This window comes from Crotalus tigris, unplaced genomic scaffold (assembly GCF_016545835.1).
Source record: "Crotalus tigris isolate CLP2741 ecotype Arizona unplaced genomic scaffold, ASM1654583v1 scf7180000018371.15429387391:27106975, whole genome shotgun sequence".
NCBI classification, from domain to species: domain Eukaryota; kingdom Metazoa; phylum Chordata; class Lepidosauria; order Squamata; family Viperidae; genus Crotalus; species Crotalus tigris.
Window position 1 is genome coordinate 4,893,340 of NW_024096970.1, and position 21,517 is coordinate 4,914,856.

Genomic DNA, 21,517 nt, shown 5'->3' on the forward strand with positions numbered 1-21,517 from the left:
TTATTTTTCTGTCTGTTTCCACCTTTGATATCTTTACAAAATTTAGTATAATTCTGCTTCTTCACTCTTTCAAAGTCTTTCTGAAATAAATTAAAAAATGAATAATTAAGATTCTTTATGATACCTTTGTTTTTTTTGGCTTTGGCTTCTCTTCTTGGCAACTTCCATCATCTGTTCTAACAACTGACTTTGAATCTTGATATTTGGCAATCTCTTTTCATATTCTTAACACCTTTTTTGCTTTCTTATGGTTCCCTTTCAATGTAATTCAGAACTTCAAAATCATATTATGGACGTTTCTTGGTTTTAATCTTGAACTTGAGCCCGACTTGGAACTTGTACATGAGAAGTTCATGAACTGCTCCATAGTCAGCCTTGACCACGTCTTCATTGTTACAACTGAGGTTTCAATAGTCTTGTGCCAATAATATAGTAAATTGGATTTCTGGGTACTCTACTTAGCAATGCTTAGATAATAGGTGTAATTTTGTTTGGAAACTGTATTTGCAATAAAGAAATTGCCAGATTGGCAAAAGTAACAAATGATTTCTGTTTCTTAGCCATACAGTTCGACCGTGTCTTTACTATTTCCAGTTTTGGCTTTCCAGTCTCCAACCATAAATATAAGGCCAACACAGTACTAGGCTGCATTAACAGAGGGATAGAATCAAGATCACGCGAAGTATAATACCCTCTTCAACCTTGGTAAGGCCACACTTGAAGTACTGCATCAGTTTTGGTGGTCACCACATGTAAAAAGTTTGAGACCTCATAGAAAGAGTAGGCAACAAAGATGATTAGGGGACCGGAGGCTAAAACATATAAGGAACGGTTGCTAGAATTGGGTATGTCTAGTTTAACGAAGAGAAGGACAAGGGGGGACATGATAGCAGTATTCCAATATCTCAGGGGCTGCCATAAAGAAGATGGAATTAAGCTATTTTCCAAAGCACCTGAATGCAGGACAAGAAGCAACGGGTGGAAACTAATCAAGGAGAGAAGCAACCTAGAACTAAGGAGAAACTTCCTGACAGTGAGAACAATTAATCAGTGGAACAGCTTGCCTCCAGAAGCAGTAAATGCTCCAACACTGGAAGTTTTTAAGAAGAGACTGGACAGCCATTTGTCCGAAATGGTGTAGGTTTTCCTGCCCGAGCAGGGGGTTGGACTAGATGACCTCCAAGGTCCCTTCCAACTTTACTATTATTATTATTATTATTATTAACTTTTTTACAATGAAAAGGAGGACACAAATAAATTGAAGAAAAAAATATCGTAAATAAAAGAAACATTTTATTCATTGCAACAATAATACAGAATACACTATAATATGATAAACGCATAATAAAAAAACATTTGTAACAATAACATTTTATATTGTAATTATGCTTACATGCCACGCCCCCACCTGCAGCCACCCCGCCAGCACTGCTGCCCCACCATGTAGAGCGGGCCCCACGGCTCCCAAAGCACCAGCTGTGCCGGCTCCGGCCCCAGGGGGCACCCCGCCATCAACACATCCCGCCTGCAGCCGCCTCTCCAGCACCACCGCCCACCCTGCGCAGCCCCGTGTAGACCAGGCCCCATGGCTTCCACAACACAGGGGGCAGCCGGCCATCGCCGCCCCTACACCCCCACTTGCAGCAGCCCCGTCACCCCTGCCTCTTGCGCCCGCAGCTATTATTGCCCTAGCAGGGCCGAAGATCAAGAGAAAGTTACCGTGGCATCGTCACTCCAGTCTCCTCCAGGTATCTTCGGGACTAACTAGGAGATGGTGTAGTTGGATAGCAGGGAGGAGTGCAAAGTTCCTGCCAATTTGCCTTCACTGCAGACAACTTATATGTGCAAAGTTTGCCGGCTGGGTTTTTTCATATGTGCTCAGCAGCAATTCCTATTGGCTTTTGAAAGCCAATAGGGGGAGTAGCACAGCTCATGCAAAAGTTGAAAAAAAAAACCATCAAAAAAAGGTGCCGGAACACCGTTCTGAGCGTTCTATGAGAAAAAAAAAAAGCCCTGCAGATTAGTCTTCAAATATCAAAAAGGAGGACATGTAGGAGGACACTTTTTGAGGGAGGACAGAACTTACAAAAGGAGGACTGTCCTCCCTAAAGGAGGACGGTTGGTCACCTTAATAAATAACGCATGCTGCTTGCATGTTCCGCTGATTTCAGATTAAACCTGACCATAAAACTCATCCACCTCCTCTTCTTCTGCATCTGTGATTGAGGCATAAACTGGATAACTATGATATTAAATGAGGTCTACTTGATATTATTTGTTCATTGACTACATTGACAAACGTGGTCGTCTCAAGTATGTCTTGCTATGACTTGAATATGTTATTATCAAATAAGTGCTGTAAGAAGAAATTCAAATTTATACAATTTATGTAACTGAAATCCCAAACATGCTTTAATTTAGTTTTGGTAGAAATAATTTAAGGCCATGTCTACATAACAAGACGTGACTCATTTATCCCCTCACAGTCAATTTATTCACCTTAAATGCCAACAACACTCAACATAAGATTACTGGGTTGGTTGGCTGGTGCCCATATTTTTAGTCTCCACAACTACCTCAAGGTATATCTGGAAAAGTATATAGCCCTCCCTACTTCCTCACTTTTTTATTTGCCTCCTGTCCCCTATAAAATAGAGATAGTTCAAACCTTTTGCAATCAATGTCATGGGTGCCTTTAAGGACATATATACTATAGTCAGTTGATAAGGTAACTACGATAGTAGCTTAAGCCTTCCTTCCTTCCTGAAGGAAATGCATATCAGATGTTCATGCAGTAGAAGTAGCTGATTTTTATACTTATGAATCAGGGAACTTTATGTGACCTGGGGAATCAAATGTCCAGACACTGAAAAGGAATCATATTTTAATGTGTGAATGCTAATGTACGGATGGGATTCATATACTAGACTGCAGTTAGATATATGGGAACTGATAACAGAAATGGTATGGTAGTAGCTCTCTATGATAATGACTGAAAACTGGTTACATATATTCCACACATCCCACAGTCATGTCGTCATGACATGTAATTATCTCTAACTCAGTTGGAGGATGCAGATTTTTATCTTTATACAAATTTATATGGACAGCGGGAAGTGGGTTTGCTTGGGGTTTCTAATTGCTTTTGAATTCTCTGCAGTAGCATCTGATTGGCAAGTGAACGTGCAAATACTGAAATGTATTTTACGCTGTTTATATAATTCAGGGAAACTCAGATCTTGAGACTAGGCTGTCAGAATTCTTTGCTGCTATCTAGCGGTTGTCTGGATTTTGCAGACAGATCTCATACAGTAGCAACTGCAAAGTGATTGTAAAATATAGTATTGTATGACTGAGCTTCCTTATTTCAAATAAAATTCCAGTTATATAAGAATATCCTTATGATATTTTGCTTGTCTCTTATTTGGATCATGCATGGCCTCATTTGTTTCTATATGCAGTGGTGGAGTAGTTCTGAAGCTCTGTTTGAAAGTCTTGTTCATAAATCTGGACATTTGAGGAATATCTGCATTAGTGTCTGCACTAATTGGTCAAGGGAATCTTGTATGAGCTCACAGGCTCAAAATTGAAATAAGCACAGTCAGAAAGAATGCTTGGTCTGCCTGCGAGTATAATGGTTCTTAACTTTGATTGTTAGACCTGCCCCTGTCCCTCTGACTGATGGTGACGTTCTACCTCTCTGGGAAAAATACCAAAGCTATATTCTCATGTACATCTTTGACTGCACCATGTTGGTATAGTTTGCAAAGAAATCTAGTGAATCGTTAGGAAGTTCTAGTTATCAGTCAATAAATTTCTCAGGAAATAACCTCACTGTGCAGTCCTGCACTGAAGCTTTCCTAGACTGTCAACGTATAAAATTAACCTCTGCTGTTCATGCTCTAATGAGAGACTAAATTTGAAAAATAGAGGTGGGATGGAAATGGGGGTAAGGGTTTCCCCTTTCTAATCGTTTCCAACTCTAGGAGACAGTACTTATCTCTGTTTCTTAGCCGAGGGAGCCAGCTGAAGACATTTCCATGGTCATATGGCTAGCATGACTATATGCCAAGGAGCATGGAATGCTGTTACCTTCCCACCAATGTGGTACATATTTATTTACTCCCTATTTATCTGTTTATCTACTCACATTTGCATGTTTTCTAACTTCTAGATTGGCAGGAGCAGAGGTAAGTTACGGGAGCTCACCCCATTGCACGGTGCTCGGGTCTCAAACACAGGCTGTCAGCTTTCCAGCTGACAAATTCAGGGTCTTTAACTGCTGAGCCATCACACCCCCATTCACAAGTGATAGTAAGCCATAATATTTTAAAAAATATTATATTAAATAAATAAAAATAAAATAATAAAATAATTATTAATAATAATTGCCTCCAGAAATCGTGGGCACTCGATCACTGGAGGTTTTTAGCAAGAGACTAGACAGTCACTTGTCTGAGATGGTATAGATTTTCCTGCTTGAGCAGGGGGCTGGACTAGAAGACCTCCAAGGTCTCTTCCAGCTCTGTTCTATTCCGTTCTATTTTATTTTGGCTTAGGATGTGCTATTTCCAGCCAATTATAGCACCTAAATTACATGTTGTTCCTAAACTATCTTGGCAATACTAATCCAAATAATGTTTGTGGCAAACAATTTCCATTCATCTCAGTGAGCTTCCCGCCTCAAGTAAAGATTTTATTGGTAAAGCTGAAAGAATGGTCTTTTCTATAGAAGTAGTAGTTAGGAATTTTTAAAAGTATATATGGTAATTTCTTTACTGTTTCACTACAAATAAGAATGACAACACCTACCCAACCCCCCCCAGCCCCTTTTATATGTTTCTAGAAAAGCTAAATTATCCTTTCAAGGGCTAACCCCCTCCCCGTGTTTGTTATACTCCAAGATGCAAACAAAAGAATGAACACAATCCGTTGATTTATAAGCAACTTCCAATTAATTCTCTCTTAATAATAAAAACCTCTCTTGCTATTTATTAAAGTTTTCCCCACAGCAATACATATCTCTTTAATTAAGATCAGCAATGAAATAACGCTTTCCTTATTCCCTGTTGCTTTCAATTAGTCATTCATTGATCATTATCCCAAAAACACATGGTAATTTACAGAAGAACAAACATCGGATAGATTGCTTAGAAATTATGCTTCAGGAGGTATAATGGGGAAGGTATTGCAAGGAAAAACTACTTGCTTTATACGGTACTAAGACAAAACTATAGCAGTATTTAATATCAGATTAGATTTAACCAATGAGACATGCCTTGATTTTATAGAAAAGTGAGCTTCTTTGAACAGATCCCTTTTTTTGAATTGGGAGTCTCTGGCATGAAGGATGGTAAAGAATGAGATGCTGTACATCAAGGGTCCCCAACCCCCGGTCTGTGGAGTAGTACCGGTCCGCAGCATGCCAGCAACTGAGCCACACAAACAAGCAAAGCCCCATTCGCAGGATGCAGGCAGAACACAAAATTACACTTCTTCCGGTCCGTGGAAAAACCTCTCTCCATGTAACCGGTCCCTGGTGGCAAAAATGTTGGGGGCCTCTGCTTTACATGGGAATAATGCTGTCCCTTCTGAAGCTCCAATCAACATTTTTCATGGGAATTAACCTGGAATTTCTCATGTTTGACTGCAGAAATGTGCTGTTCTTACAAATAGGAGAGTGTGTATTTAGTCCCCTTTCATAATGAGGAAATGAATTTCGAAATATTTCTTTTCTATTTATTTATTGAATTTATTTGCTACCCATTTCATAATGAAATGATTCTGGGTGGCTTCCGGGATTAAAACCCTAAAGCCCTAACAAATAATGCATATATTATTTTATGTTGGACAATTCAGACATTTGAAGTTCAGATGAAATACTTCTTCCCTCACTGCATTTGAAACCAATTGGAGCTGCATTCAACAATGGACAAAAATCACAGAGTAAGCAGAATGACAGATTTGAGTCTTCCCTTTGCACAGTGCACAGTGGCTATGTTGCCATGAGTTACTGAAGGCAAAAGAGCCAATCACGTTTTAATGTATTATGTGGTGCAAACCTAGCCTGACTGAGTGACTGAAGTTACAATGGCACTGAAAAAAGTGACTTATGACCGTTTTTGACACCTATGACCTTTGTGGCATTCCCATAGAAACATGATCAAAATCTAGATCACCAAACCATATTCTACTACTATCTTATGCACATCTCTCTAAAAGTCCAACTGAGTTGAATGTGACTGGCTTCAGGAAAATATGTGCAAGATTTAAGCTACCTCTCCCTGCATTTTTATAAACTAGTGTGTGTGAGACCAAATGAAAAAAATAACAGGCCAAGAAGAATAAAAAATGTGAGGAAACAAAGCTCAAATTATTGTAAGCCATCTTGGAACCCTGTAAGCCATCTTGGAACCCTTTTTCTTGAGTAAAAAGGAGAGAGTACACACCCTTGATGTCTTTCATATCACACAATTCATCTATCCAACATCTACAGGGACAGAGTAAATATCTGGGATCTGAGCACAAAAACATGTGGAGGCCTTTGCATGAGCTGAAACCACACAGCTTGGAGTTCTTTTGCACCAGCACACAAAGCCCTTTCCCTGTAGACATTTATGGTGTAAACACAGACATCCAGAAGAATGGCTCAGTGACCCTTGGGAGACTCCCTGCTCTGTTCCACACGCCCATCCCTGGATTATAATATAATTGGGTAAAAAATAGGGAGGGAATACTAACAAATTATTCTAGGGACAGAGGACAAATTGCTGAGTGGTTTCATGAACAAGCAGGAGAGAAAAATAATTGTCTTAAGAACCAGCATTTTGTTCTTAAAATCTCTGTGTTAAAAGGATTTGCACTTTGTAGTTATCTACTTCATTCTGTTTGTAGTCTTATTTAACGATGAGAGTGATTGTGCTTTTTCCCCCTCCTCATTCGTAAACATTCACATAGCTTCCTTGCTTTTGTTATTTGTTTCTCTTCCCATGAAAGGTTGATACAGATGAACAATACTTTTTTGTCTGGTAGGCTAGGAGTCCTCCCATCTGGAAACACCTTTGTCGCCAACTCTTAAGGTGAGACTACACAGTGTGACAATATTGCACATGAAATAAATTGAATGCTCTGCATATCAAATGGAGGCATCATAAGCCCTTTCACTGCACCGGGTTCTGGCTTCCTCTACAAGTGGCAGTGTGGTTTTGTGCAAATGGAACCTTTCTTTGCATCATGTTGAAGCAGGAAGAAGCCAGGAACTAGCCTTACAGCAGTAGGAAGGCGGGTTCTGGCCCAATGGGGAAAAAAAGGAAATGACATCAATGCCTGATAAGCATGAGGTTTAATTTGCTTCCTGTGCAGAACTAAAAGCTACATTTGATGATGGCTTCTGATGATCTTGCAGTTAATAATCTGTTTGTTTTAATTTTCCCAAGGCACTGTCCTACAATTAATTTTGGGGCCTGAGATTTTTCTTGAAGAGAAGGCAGGTCACCATCTCCCAGGCTGTCTTAAAACCAATCATGTCTTGCTAATGACTATTATTGAGTGTCTCCAAGCATGAGGATAATAGGCGAGTACTGAAGTGTTGAGATGTGCAAAGATGTTTTAAAATTCAAAACACTTTAGAGCTTGGAATGAGCTGTTTTGTGGAACAGACTATTTCAGATCTGAAAGAATATTCAGAACTAGAGAGAAGTGGATTTAGATCTCTGCCACTGACATGATAAAGACAAATAGGAGGCTGTATCCCAGTCTTTCAGGCCAAGTTTAATGGCAAGAATAAAAAACAGGTCCATCTCTAGTTTAGAGAAAAAGCAGTTCTGGGTTGTTTGCTTCCTCTTCCATGCCAGAAAGATCACTCAGTCTCCCCTCATGCACACAAACACACTAGCCAGTTGCCATGGGAACCAATACAGACTTACTCCCCCTATCCTCACTTGGCAGCTCCCCAGAGTCACCAGTCTTGCCATACAATCAGTTGGAGGTGGAGAGTACCCCCCTCCCTTCCTGTTGAATGATGACCTGAGCTGGACAGTACATCATGGTGGGAAGGACAGAATTTTCTTAGTTCTGAGCTCAGTTCCTATTGATAGGGGCTAAGGTGACCAACCGTCCTCCTTTAGGGAGGACAGTCCTCCTTTTTAAAGTTCTGTCCTCCCTCGAAAAGTGTCCTCCTACATGTCCTCCTTTTTGATATTTGAAGAATAATCTGCAGGGCTTTTTTTTTTCTCATAGAACATTCAGAACAGCATTCTGGCACCTTTTTTAATGTTTTTTTTTTCAACTTTTGCATGAGCTGTGCTACTCCCCCTATTGGCTTTCGAAAGCCAATAGGAATTGCTGCTGAACATCCGGCTGGCAAAACATCCGGCTGGCAAACTTTGCACATGCAAGTTGTGTACAGCAAAGGCAAATTGGCAGGAACTTTGCATCCCTGCTTGCTACCCAACTACACCATCTCCTAGTTAGTCCCGAAGATACCTGGAGGAGATTAACTTCCATTTAGGGATGGAAAAATAAAAAAAGAGGAAATGCCATTTCAACGATAAATTGAATAAGGAATTTCCATTCATCACATCAAAGAAGGATAACATTGTTTTCTGCAATATTTGCAGCGGAGAATTTTGTATTGCAGTTGGGGGCAGAGCAGCTATTACAAAACACTTGACCACCAAGAAACATATGCAATCATCAGATGCATCTGCTTCCAGTTGTAAAGTAACAAGTTTTTTTAAAACATCAAAGTATTCTGAAGATGAAAAACAGTTAGCTGCAATGGAGGAAACATTTGCATTCCATACCATACCATAATTCACAATCAAAGTTTTCGTAGTATGGATCGTACAACTAAATTATTGAAAAAGTTTCATGATGCTAAATTTTCATGCACCAAGACAAAATGCGAGGCTATTATTAAATCAGTATTTAAAAATTACTGTGACAAATACTTACAGAAGACTTGGAAACTGCAGCATTTGTAATGGTTTTATCTGATGCATCCAATCATAATGAAACTAAAATGTATCCAATACATTTTAAGATCTTTTAATGTTACCAAGGGCATTCAAGTAAAAATTTTAAATTTAGAATCTATTGAGGGCGAAACTGCTGAAATTTTGTCAAACCATCTATACAGAGTAATAAATGAAAACAATTTGAAATCCAAAGTTATTGCACTAATAGCTGATAATACAAACACAAATTTTGGTGGGCAAAAACGCAAAGGGGTGAATAATGTGTATATAAAATTATAAGATTTATTCCAAAAGAAAATACTAGGAATAGGTTGTAATGCACATATTTTGTCAAATGCAATCAACACGGCGTCATGTGCCATGCCAATTGATGTAGAAGTAATAATAACTACAATTTATTTGTATTTTAGTCGTTTTACCGTTCGTGTGGCTACTTTAAAACAATTTTGTGAAGAAGCGAATGTTCAATACAAAAAACTTTTAGGATATTCAAAAGTTAGATGGCTTGCTCTAACACCTGCTATAGAGCGTGTTCTACAATTATTTGAGCCTCTCCGTTCATATTTTTTAAGTTTAGACAAATGTCCTAAAATCCTGGAATCCTTTTTCAATAATGAAATATCTGAGATATTAATGTATTTTGTACATAATCAAGCATCTATTTTTCACAAAATGATTCAAAAGATTGAAGGTGAACACATTTCAGCTACAGAAGTTAGTCTTATTTTGAATGACTTTATCCTTCAATATAAAACTCGATTTGAAGAAAAATTTCTTCCTTCAATTATAAAAAGAAAATTGTCAGACTTAGAGGAATCAAATCCAGGCATAATGGAAAAGTTTATCAAAGAAGTGCAGAATTTTTACCAAACATGTTTTCAATATATCGAAGAATGGTCTGAAACAAACATCACAGGAAATAACAGTTTCAATGGTGTTTTTTGACTTCATCCAAGTATATTGTACAGATATTGAATCTTGTGTTGAGTTTTTATCTAAAGAAATGCCAGACATTAAAATTGACAATTGTCTCTTTGAAGAAATTAGAAGCCTGAATGTATTTTTAAATTCTGAAAAATGAATTCAATGGGAAAATAAACACATTGAAATTGATAAAAGATGGGTGGAAATATTCAGCCATTTAAAAAATGAACATATTCCATGTGAAAATTTATTTATTCTTGTTCAATTTATGTTGTGCTGCTCTGGAACTAATGCAGCAGTTGAAAGGGTTTTTTCAATTGCTAATGATTTTTGGAAAAGTGAGAAATCGAGATTGAATGTTGATACTCTAGCTGCAGCAGTTGCCGTAAAATTCAGTATGAAGGATATTTCTTGTTCAAATATTTCCAATATATTGTTAAAAGATGATACATTGACAAAAATATTCATTCAATGGAACAGTACTCATTTAAATAATAATTAATAGGCATGTAAGCATAATTACAATATAAAATGTTATTGTTACAAATATTTTTTGTTATGCATTTATCATATTATAGTGTATTCTGTATTATTGTTGCAATGAATAAAATGTTTCTTTTATTTACAATATTTTTTTCTTCAATTTATTTGTGTCCTCCTTTTCATTGTAAAAAAGTTGGTCACTTTAGTTGGGGGAGATTACAGGTATGAGGCTTGTGTGGGAATTTTCAGTGAAACCGCTGGTCATCTGTTGTGCTCTCTCGTGAACTCTTGCGGTAAGCATTCCAAACAATCCTCCTGGCTCCATTATCCAAAGTACATTCCACTTCTTTGTTCACCAATATAAGGAGCGGGGGGGGGGGGGGCTTCTCGTAAACCAGCAAGGCACCAAGGGAAGACCAGATGAATCTTAACAAGAGTAGACAATTGCAAACAAAAGGCCACGGGATTAATTTGCTGGGTAACTGGGAAGGAGCCAATAAATTATTGAGTCCAGCTTTTTAGATGAGCAGGCAGAAGGTAAACATTTAATGGAAAGCCACATCAAATTACCCCAAAGCAATCTTGCCTGTGTGCTTATGTAATCTGTTTGTATGTAACCTTTGCTAAATCTGACCATTGAAAGGATTGGGGAAGCCTGCTTTTCCTGCAGAATGCCTGAGGCTAAAGGAACTTCAGATGCTGGCGTTCTAAAAGGTAAGATGGGAGGTGGAGGTAGCCATAGACTGCCTGAAAGAGAGACATGCCTATGGAGAAAGGTATTGAGATGTGATATACCAATTCCACAAGCAACAATTCAGTCCAATTGTCTTGCTGATAAAGACCTAGCATTTTAAGTAACTGTTCTAACAATTGGTTTTTACCCTCTCTGTTAACGGACTTAGCATTTTAAGTAGCTGTTCTAACAATTGGTTTATCCTCTCTGTTTTCCTGTTAGAGGCCCATTAGAGAGATTGGATCACAAATGAATTTGAATGCCTAATTACTGGAACAGGGCTTTCCAAAACTGAGTGTACTGTAAATTGAGAGCTGTAATCTGGGATCACATAATTGACTAGGCCCCTGTACGTAAAAATGACCAAAAAAATGTTGTGCAGTTTGCTAGGCTGATGGAAAGCCCTTGCGGGTAATAAAAATGAGCTATCTTGGTAAACAAATTGTCTACCATAAAAAAATGGTAGCATTTTTTAGTTAGTAGAAAAGAGCCATGGTGGTACAGTGGTTGGAATGCAAAATTGCAAGCTAACTCTGCCGACTGCCAGCAGTTTAATCATGACTGACTCAAGATTGATTCAGCCTTCCATCCTTCCGAAGTCAATAAAATGAGAACTCAGATTCTTGGGGGCAACAGGCTGACTCTGTAATCCACTTAGAGAGGGCTTTAAAGCACTATGAAAGAATATATGAGTCTAAGTGCTATTGCTATTATACTGTACTGTAAATGAAAAAGATTAGCAATAAAACCCATTGAAACCAAATCCTATACTCCCAATAGGCAAGGGAGGAGCTAAGGTAAACTGGCCAAACCTTCAGAAATACTCTAACTCGGTCACCAATTTTTTTCTGACCACTTTAAGGGAAAACATTTTAGCTATTCAATTCATAATTAAAGCCACACTGTCACTTCTCTTCATGTTTTTAATGATTCCACTCTGCATGATCAGATCACCTGAACAGAATAACAGAGTTGGAAGGGACCCTGGAGGTATTCTAGTCCAACTCTCTGCTCAAGCAGAAAACCCTAAACCAGGGGTAGGCAACCTTGGCTCTTTTATGACTCGTGGACTTCAACTCCCAGAATTCCTGAGCCAGCATGGCTGGTTCAGAATTCTGGGAGTTGAAGTCCACGAGTCATAAAAGAGTCAAGGTTGCCTACCCCTCCCCTAAACCATTTCAGACAAATGGTTGTCCAATCTCTTTTTAAAACCTCCAGTGATGCAACGTCATCTTCCCAATCCACTAGTTCTGTTCATTTGCACAATGCATTCAATTTGAAGAACTTGTCCACTATTCGTTTCTACAAGCATAGGTTTCTCTACTAATTGTGTGGATAGTTTATATTCTTGCACTGGGGATTCACGTATGAAGCCGGCTATTGCACCTGAATCTAAAGCAACTGAGAATTGAGAATGCGCAAAATATAAAAGGGATAATAAAATACACTTGCCTGTTGTCAGCTGCCAAAGCTCTTCTTGTCTGAGGTCAAACCTGCTGAGTTCTTGGGAGCGAGCCCTGTAAACATTTCAAAAGATGAGGCTCGGGCACTTGCTTGCTATGCGGCCTGCGGGTCCACAAGTGTGGCACTTAGCAACTGAGGCCTATACCTTAATGGGGCAAACTTTAACTAGGTGTCCTGGTGCTCCAAGATAGAAATGCAAACCAAGATCTTTCCTCTTCTGTTTCTCTACTATGGATAGAATCTTACTGTTCCTATTGTATGGATTGTCCAGCACTCTTCTCAAAGGCTATCGGGAAGAAGAGGTGAATAGATCCATAAAAGTTCTTTCCCTTTTCCCCCTGTGCCTTGTCTCCTCCATTCATCCATTAATTAACACACAATTTTGGAACAATTTGTCCAAATTCTCTGGTGTGCCTTGATTCACTAATCCATTCCTGAGTTGTTCACATGTTCTTCTTGGAACTGATCAACTAGAGCAAGGTCATTCCACCACATATCCCTGGCATACGGTTGCAAATCTGATACACTCTCAAACTCTTTGAGGTTGCCCTGTTTCAGCTTGCAAATCTCTCCATTTCCTGTTGCCGTCCTGAGTTCTTAAATGCAGCTATAAATTTTTGCATGCAGTTCATACTTATCCAATAACAGATCCACGCCTTCAATGAGTTCATTTGGCTGGGGACACTTTGAGGATGTTCAGAACAAAAGTTATTCTGGAATGATCTCTAAAAAAATATGCTTGCTAACATGCCCTAGACCAGTGTTTCCCAAACTTGACAATTTTAAGGCATGTGGACTTCAACTCCCAGAATTCCACAGCCAGCGTTGCTGGCTGTGGAATTCTGGGAGTTGAAGTCCTCATGCCTTAAAATTGTCAAGTTTGGGAAACACTGCGCCTAGTCAATTTACAACGAGTTGTGAAAGTCAGAAACTGGTCCTGGGTTCTTCCAATGTCTCCAGAAAACTCTTGAGAGTGAAGAAATGCCACGTAGGCTGCAGTTGTTGAGCTGCTTCTGGTTGAGGCAAGCAGTTTATATTGTATCCCAAATGGAGAATTACTTGTACCACGATCCACAATGGTTCAGCAAATTCTTCTGCAAACTTGAGTTCCTTAAGGATTGGCTGCCATTTCCATAATCAAAGACAAGGGCTGATGTTTCTCTGAATAAAAAGTAGGAGGCTTTCAAAACAGGTATCAGTTCTTTGATGTAGGCCAGGAAGCAGACACCATTTGTTGTTGTTGTTAATTGCGAAGTCGTGTCCGACCCATCGCGACCCCATGGACAACGTTCCTCCAGGTCTTCCTGTCCTCTACCATCTTCTGGAGTCCATTTAAATTCACACCTACTGCTTCAGTGACTCCATCCAGCCATCTCATTCTCTGTCATCCCCTTCTTCTATTTCCCTCAATCTTTCCCAGCATTAGGCCCTTCTCCAGTGAGTCCTTCCTTCTCATTAGGTGGCCAAAGTATTTGAGTTTCAACTTCAGGATCTGGCCTTCTAAAGAGCAGTCGGGGTTGATCTCTTCTAGGACTGACCGGTTTGAACGCCTTGCAGTCCCAGGGACTCGCAGGAGTCTTCTCCAGCACCATAGTTCAAAGGCCTCCATTCTTTTGTGCTCAGCCTTTCTTATGGTCCAACTTTCACAGCCATACATTGCAACTGGGAAAACCATGGCCTGGACTATGCGCACTTTTGTTGGCAGGGTGATGTCCCTGCTTTTTAGAATGCTGTCTAGATTTGCCATAGCTTTCCTCCCCAGGAGCAAGCGTCTTTTAATTTCTTCGCTGCAGTCCCCATCTGAGGTGATCTTGGAGCCCAGAAAAATAAAATCTGTCACTACCTCCATTTCTTCCCCATCTATTTGCCAGGAATTGAGAGGGCTGGATGCCATGATTTTGGTTTTCTTAATGTTGACTTTCAAGCCAACTTTTGCACTCTCCTTCTTCACCCGCATCAAGAGGCTCTTTAGTTCCTCTTCACTTTCTGCCATTAGAGTGGTGTCATCTGCATATCTTAGGTTATTGATATTTCTCCCGGCAATCTTAATTCCAGCTTTTGATTCATCTAGCCCTGCCTTTCTCATGATGTGCTCTGCATATAAGTTAAATAGGCAGGGCGACAGTATACAGCCTTGCCGGACTCCTTTTCCAATTTTGAACCAATCAGTGGTTCCGTGTTCGGTTCTTACTGTTGCTTCTTGACCCGCATATAGGTTTCTCAAGAGACAAATGAGATGGTCTGGTACTCCCATCTCTTTAAGAACTTGCCACAATTTGTTGTGATCCACACAATCAAAGGTTTTGCATAGTCAATGAAGCAGAAGTAGATGTTTTTCTGGAACTCCCTAGCTTTCTCCATGATCCAGCGTATGTTGGCAATTTGATCTCTAGTTCCTCTGCCTCTTCGAAATCCTGCCTGTACTTCTGGAAGTTCTCGATCCACATACTGCTGGAGTCTAGCTTGTAGGATTTTAAGCATAACTTTACTTGCATGTGAAATGAGTGCAATGGTGTGATAGTTTGAACATTCTTTGGCATTGCCTTTCTTTGGAATTGGAATGTAAACTGACCTTTTCCAATCCTGTGCCACTGTTGAGTTTTCCAAATTTGCTGGCAAATTGAGTGTAGCACTTTTACTGCATCGTCTTTTAAGATTTTGAATAGCTCAGCTGGAATACTGTCACCTCCACTAGCTTTGTTGTTGCTCAGATTTTCTAAGGCCCATTTCACTTCACATTCTAGGATGTCTGGTTCGAGGTCAATGATACTGGAACTCTTCTCTACTTTTGGAGGGTATAACAACAGAATGACTAAGTTTCATTCTGCATCCTCTTATTCTAAAAAAAATCAAGGTAGGAATATCTTGAGAGTTTCTCATCCCTTCTTCCTTTCCAAGATTAAGCAGAGTTTACAATTTTTGCATTCCTTCAAGGTTAGCTCTGTATTCCTCCACAAAGTGCAGTTAAACGTTTCTTCCTGGATTCTCATAATCAAGGTTTGGTATCAAAATCCCGACAGGACTGTTTTCCTCAGCTGGATTTAACCTCTCCAGTTTACTTATCTTGGTGAATTTGTTTTGGTTTCTACTTCTGTGAAATGAGGGAGCTTGAGGCTCACAAATGTCCTCTCCTGGAAATAAGATTGGCTGATGTTTTTTAAGCTTCTAAAACCTGAATTGTTTCTCATTGCCTCAGGGGGATGAGAAGATGCTTTGGTTTATGATGCTATTGTTCCTTGATTTATTTCAATCTTATAGTATGAATATTTTATTATAATGATACAATATTGTTTATTGCCATGTGGTCTGAATGCAGTGGCACATAAATATCTAATAAATAATCATTCTATTTGTCAGAGTTTACATACACGCCCACAGTGATGATCTGATTTTTAATACCACCAACAAAATGCACCAGTATGATCACATTATAAATTATGCTAGTTCACTGCTGTAGTTATTTGCTAAAAATTAATTCACAATAGATTGTCCCATTTTCTTTGGAAATGGTTGACCATGAATGAAAAATGCTACCTTTGTCACCATTAAAAATGATTTAATAGGCAACAGAAGATCTTTCACGGAACACAGAGCTAGAAATGGAACTGATTTACAGTATGTGAAATAGTGCAGCACTACATATATGTCGAGAACCAATTTGGTATAATGGTTAAGGCACCGGGAAACTGTGAATTCTAGTCCAGCCTTACACACAAAACCAGTTAGGACATCTTGGGCCAGCCACTCTCTCTCAGCCCTTGGAAAAAGACAAGGGTAAACTACTTCCAAAATCTTGCCAAAAAAACTGCAGGGACTTGTCCAGTCACCAGGACTCAAGACTGGCTTAAAGACACAGACATCTCTATAGATCTTATTGAAGAACTCGCCCTTTCTGTATTTGAAATCACTCAGGGTAAGAATAATTTTTGCTGGTGATCAGACAAAGTCTTAACATTTAATGAAAAGCTAGTTCTTAGAAATCACACCAAATGGACCTACACGTCTTCAATTTCATCACAAAGTAGACTGCAAGTATTTCTGATTGCTTTTAAGGGTGGTTCAGAGACTGCCTTCCATTTGACATGCCTTTGTTTTTCCCCCTTGTTTTTTTTAACGCAACATCAACAACAAAGAGTCAAGCAGGGCAAAATAAAATAAGTCGACAATGCATTTTGATTGATTTGTCAACCTTCAGGTATATTAAATCTCTTCCCTTAATGCATCTCAAAGAACTAAGTGGGCAACATGTTTGACTGGAATAGAAAATCTTTTTATTCTTCCATTTTAAGAGTCTGAGGATTTGTATCCCCAGGCTATGAAACAACTAACCACTGGTTTCCTCTACTTAATGCAACATTTAGAAATTATAGCAATAAAGTAGCATGTTTATCTAAAGTGGATACTCCTATTCTTCCACAAAGGCTACACTATATATACATTTTTCCTTGCACCAGTTTCTTAGCAACAAGACAAAGGCATCTATGAAACTGTTTTTAAGTTTTTTGTCTACAATCGAGTATGCAGAGGCAAATTCTGAAGACAACAATTCAATAATACGCATTACTTGCAAATAAATAAATAAATGTGAGTATATGAACAAAACCCTTGTAGTTTCTTCTTTCTATAAGAATAAAGCAGTAATAAATGATGAGTATGTGTGTGTGTGTGTGTGTGTGTGTGTGTGTGTAATAAAAAAGTAACCTATACCATAACATCACTGAGAGAGAAAAAAATATATCTTTATGGAAGAATACACGAAAGCATTTGTTGTTGTTGTTTTAAATGAAGGCTGCTTGTCAAATAGAGACATTTCTTTGCATTTTTGAAGATCCAGTGACCCCTGGTGATAGTCAGGAGGGCCAAATGATGCTTGAGAAGCATTGATTTGCATGACTGCTCCTAGGAATACCTCTTTATCTTACTTTATTATCATTGGTTTGCTTCAACTATTTTTGGGAATGAATTTCCAGGTTAATTGTTGGGCAAAATGTACTCCGACACAGAATTCCACCCAATGCCCTCAGTTCCAACATTAAAGATGGAATTCTGGAATAATAGCAGAGGAAATATATTAATATTTGAACAACCTCTAGAGTTGGAATCCAGATAAGTCACACCAGGCTCTAGGAATAATCATGCCCAATAGCCAAATAACCAAAAAGATTCCTCTTCTACCACAAACTCTACCTCTATTATGATTTAAACAAATCAACGAAAATCCAAATGTAAAATGGTCTTTTTAATTACTAAATTAAGACAGTTAAACATTTAAAAACCATAAACTTGCAAATAAAACAATAACAAAATGTAATTAAGATCATAGCATTATTTTAAAAAAAACTTAAAAGAGAAGTAGAAAGGACTGGGTTTTTTGTTTCTTTTTGGCTAGAAAAAAGGAAGGAAAGAATTCAAGGTCAATAGAGACAACTGAAGAAGTAATACTTCTGTGCATCCCACTGCTCTCATTTCCCAGAAAAGATGTGCATAGTAATTCTACTGAAACACTTGCAGACATATTGAAAGTAATTTCATTAGCAGTACAGGATATTTAAAACACCTATATGATGATAGAAAATGGTACACAGAAAAGATATTCTAGCTGAGCTTGATGAATGAAAAAGCCTCTCAATATGACTAAAAGGCTATGAGGTTGAGACTACTGCATGGGGTTACAATGTTTATTATTTTTTTAAAAATCAGAAAATTCAGTTTACATATTTTGATACACAAAAAGCACTTGCAGTTTCAACCTTCCGGTCCAGACTTTTCGTTAAGTTTGTTTTAATTCTGACCCCAAAATCAAATGACACACTTGGCAAATGTTGTTGAAATGTTGTACATGAGTTTTGAAAGATCAAAACTTACAACAACCTATGGGTATATAGTAAAACCGAACAGTGCAATCCAATTTAAAAAGTCATGCTGGGCAAAAGCCAAATATCCAATCACTGGTTTTGGAATCATCACCAGTGTTCAATATCCCGAGGGAAATCTTTCTGGGTGCTTCAGCATTATGGAATCCGTTTCTGAAATGAATTTCCTTTAGCTATAGCACCTGTGGATTATATATACAGGTATGTATATATTTTACATATTTCTATATATAAAAGAAACAAAACAAAACCCCCAAACACTGGTCCTCATTTTATTGTGTTAGAACATGAAAAAATGTAGACAAAAAGAGGCCACTTCTGGAAAATAATACTTTAGTTGAATCAGGAGAAAACTAGTTAAAATCACATAATTCTGCATTTTTTTTTTAAAAAAGGAAAGCACTAGGATAAATTATTGGCACTGAATTACTATTTACAGTGAACAAAGATTTTGCAGTTTACATAACATTAAAACAATGCAGTTTCAAAGTCTTTGATTAAGAAAAAAACCCCCACGTGTTCACTTTTCTGTTCAGAGAAGATATTCAGATTTTTAGGACACACAGTTCTAGAAGTTCTCATCTTCTGGCTTCAATATATTTGGTGCTCTAAGATTACAGCCTTGAACCATTCAACCTATGTCAATTGCAAATGGAACACCTGATAACCGGTCTGCACAGCCCCCCCCCCCATTACAGGTTATCACCTGGCTGGTACTGTGGTTCAGTTGCCGTAAAGTAATCTTCCAGGAAACCCTGTAAGTATTCAAAAGTTGGGCGTTCTTCTGGGTCTTTTTTCCAGCAATGGATCATGAGCTCATGTAGAGAGATTGGGCAATCCTGAGGACATGGCATTCTGTATCCTCTTTCTACTTGTTCTAGGACTTCACGATTATTCATACCTAGGAAATATAAACAATTTTGAAGAGGTGTAAAACATATATTCTGAGTAGGCTTGCAAAATATTTTTTATTTGAATGTGGGCTATTTATCTGGAAAATGGATCCCCCCCCCCAAATGTTTATGAATGTCTTATCGGACAGGCATCCCTAACCATCACTACTATGTCATGTGTGCTTCATGTCATTGATCTTAAATGATCAATGTTTCCTGACTGAATCCTGAAACAGTCAAAGGTAGCATATTAGAAACCTATCACTTATTTGCATCTATCAATTAAAAAGTTTGATATAACTTTGGTTCTCTTTTTTTTAATTTGTATTTTTCTCTTACCTGGATATGGAACTCTCCCTTTTGTTACTAATTCTGTTAGTAATATCCCAAAGGACCAAACATCAGATTTTATTGTAAATCTTCCATATAATGCAGCTTCCGGAGCTGTCCACTTGATAGGAAATTTTGCACCTGAGAGAACACAGAAATTATCAAGTAAGCCTTTCGTTGTGAATTAATGGCTAATAAAACTATATAATTCAAGAGAATGAAAAAAAAAACCACTACATTCTTGTGAAAAATCTCATCTTATATTTTAATAAATGATCCAATCTGAAATATAATTCAAACCTTTTTATCTGACACTGAAGTCTGAATGCTAACCTTTCTGTTTCTACATCTCTTAAGACATATAAATTCTGATTGTATTTTCAAATAAATGAAAGGCAGAACTTTCAAATAGTATGTTTGTATTCATGGAAACCATATTTATGTTCTAGGATCTAAATGCTCAATTACTTAAGCGTTCCAATTGTTTTCATGATTATTAAGTCTACAGCCCCATTATACACCAATTGTGATTTGGTTAGACTTCGAAGTGTTTTGCTGTAGCTCTAAATCTTTATTATGGCTGGTTGCACAGTCAGCCAGATGTTTGGATTGGATTTGGCATTTTTATTGTCTATCCTTAGGATATGCAGATACTATTGTTGGGTGGTGTTAAAGGTATTTATTTGCAGGATCTTTGTATTTTATTATCTTCTCCAATACTTTCTCTTCTCTTCTGTGATCTTCAAGAACTGCAATGCCCACTTATCGAGACTTTTGGCTTTATTGATAATAGTTAAGTCCAAGATGTTATGCGGCAGAGGCTTGGCTGTCTGAATTCTAAAGTACCGGAGCACTTTAGCTTCTTCATTTGCTATTACTTGGTTTATTTTGTGATATCAATAATTGTTGCTTGCAGGCAGATAATATTTATTGCAGATATTTCAATGCACCATTGCTATGCTATGCTTTATGCTGTTGTTTGCAACCAGTCTATGTGATCTTCTTGCAGCAGCTAATTATATGGGTATTATTATTATTATTATTATTTTGCATTGTGGTCAGTAAAGTAATAAGTATCACTTAGTTTCAAGCGAGTCAACAATTAAACCTGGCTTTCTGTTCTGCTAGAGAATTTAGCTTTGTGCCAAATATAAAAGAGGAATTGAAAGAGGAAAGCAGAAAAATGTTGATACACCTAGGAGCAGGAAAGCAATTAATTTTGATAAAAAACAACACTATTATCTGCTGGAACACTTGAGTAAAATGCTTACTTAACATTCAGGAGGTACTAATGACTGATATTTTTCAGTATTGCAAACTATTCACAGGATATCAAAGATACATGTCTATTGGCTTAGGTCAGGGGTAGGCAACCTTGGCTCTTTTATGACTCGTGGACTTCAACTCCCAGAATTCCTGAGCCAGTTGAAGTCCACGAGTTATAAAAGAGCCAAGGTTGCCTACCCCTGGTTTAGGTGATTTGCGGTTCTAATATCTGGGAAAAACATACATCATTATCAAGAGTAATTTTTCAAAGAATGAATACAAAGATTTATACAATTCCTAGGTAAAATGATTTGTAAAGCTGTTTGAATTTGCATTGTTTCAAATTTGAAACAATTTGACAAAACAAAAAATTCTTTTCAAATTAAAAATGGTTTATCTTGGGTGTGAAACAATTGCTTCGAGCATGAAATGGGAAGTAGTCCTTGATTTATGACCGTTTAACAGTGGTCCAGATTATGACAACTACAATGTGGATGATTTATGGCCTATAAAGCAGGGCTTTTCAACCTTTTCACCCATTGTACCACTTTTAGGATATGGCAATATCCGAGT

General features: G+C 38.0%; 1 protein-coding gene and 1 long non-coding RNA gene across 11 annotated transcripts in view; one reads left to right on the forward strand and one right to left on the reverse strand.

The window, feature by feature from the left end:
* The window catches only part of LOC120311567, a 55,019-nt gene that overhangs the window by 2,182 nt on the left and 31,320 nt on the right, over positions 1-21,517 (forward strand). The gene's annotated exons all lie outside the window — the stretch shown is intronic.
* Positions 17,801-21,517, reverse strand: part of FYN (FYN proto-oncogene, Src family tyrosine kinase) — a 125,583-nt gene continuing 121,866 nt past the window's right edge. For all 9 annotated transcript variants that reach the window (XM_039351217.1, XM_039351216.1, XM_039351213.1 and 6 more), the window contains 2 exons: positions 19,688-19,819; positions 17,801-19,356 (listed from right to left, as the gene is read on the reverse strand). In XM_039351217.1, the coding sequence (XP_039207151.1) occupies positions 19,148-19,356; positions 19,688-19,819 (341 nt within the window). In that variant the 3' untranslated portion in view covers positions 17,801-19,147. The remainder of the gene's footprint in view (positions 19,357-19,687; positions 19,820-21,517) is intronic.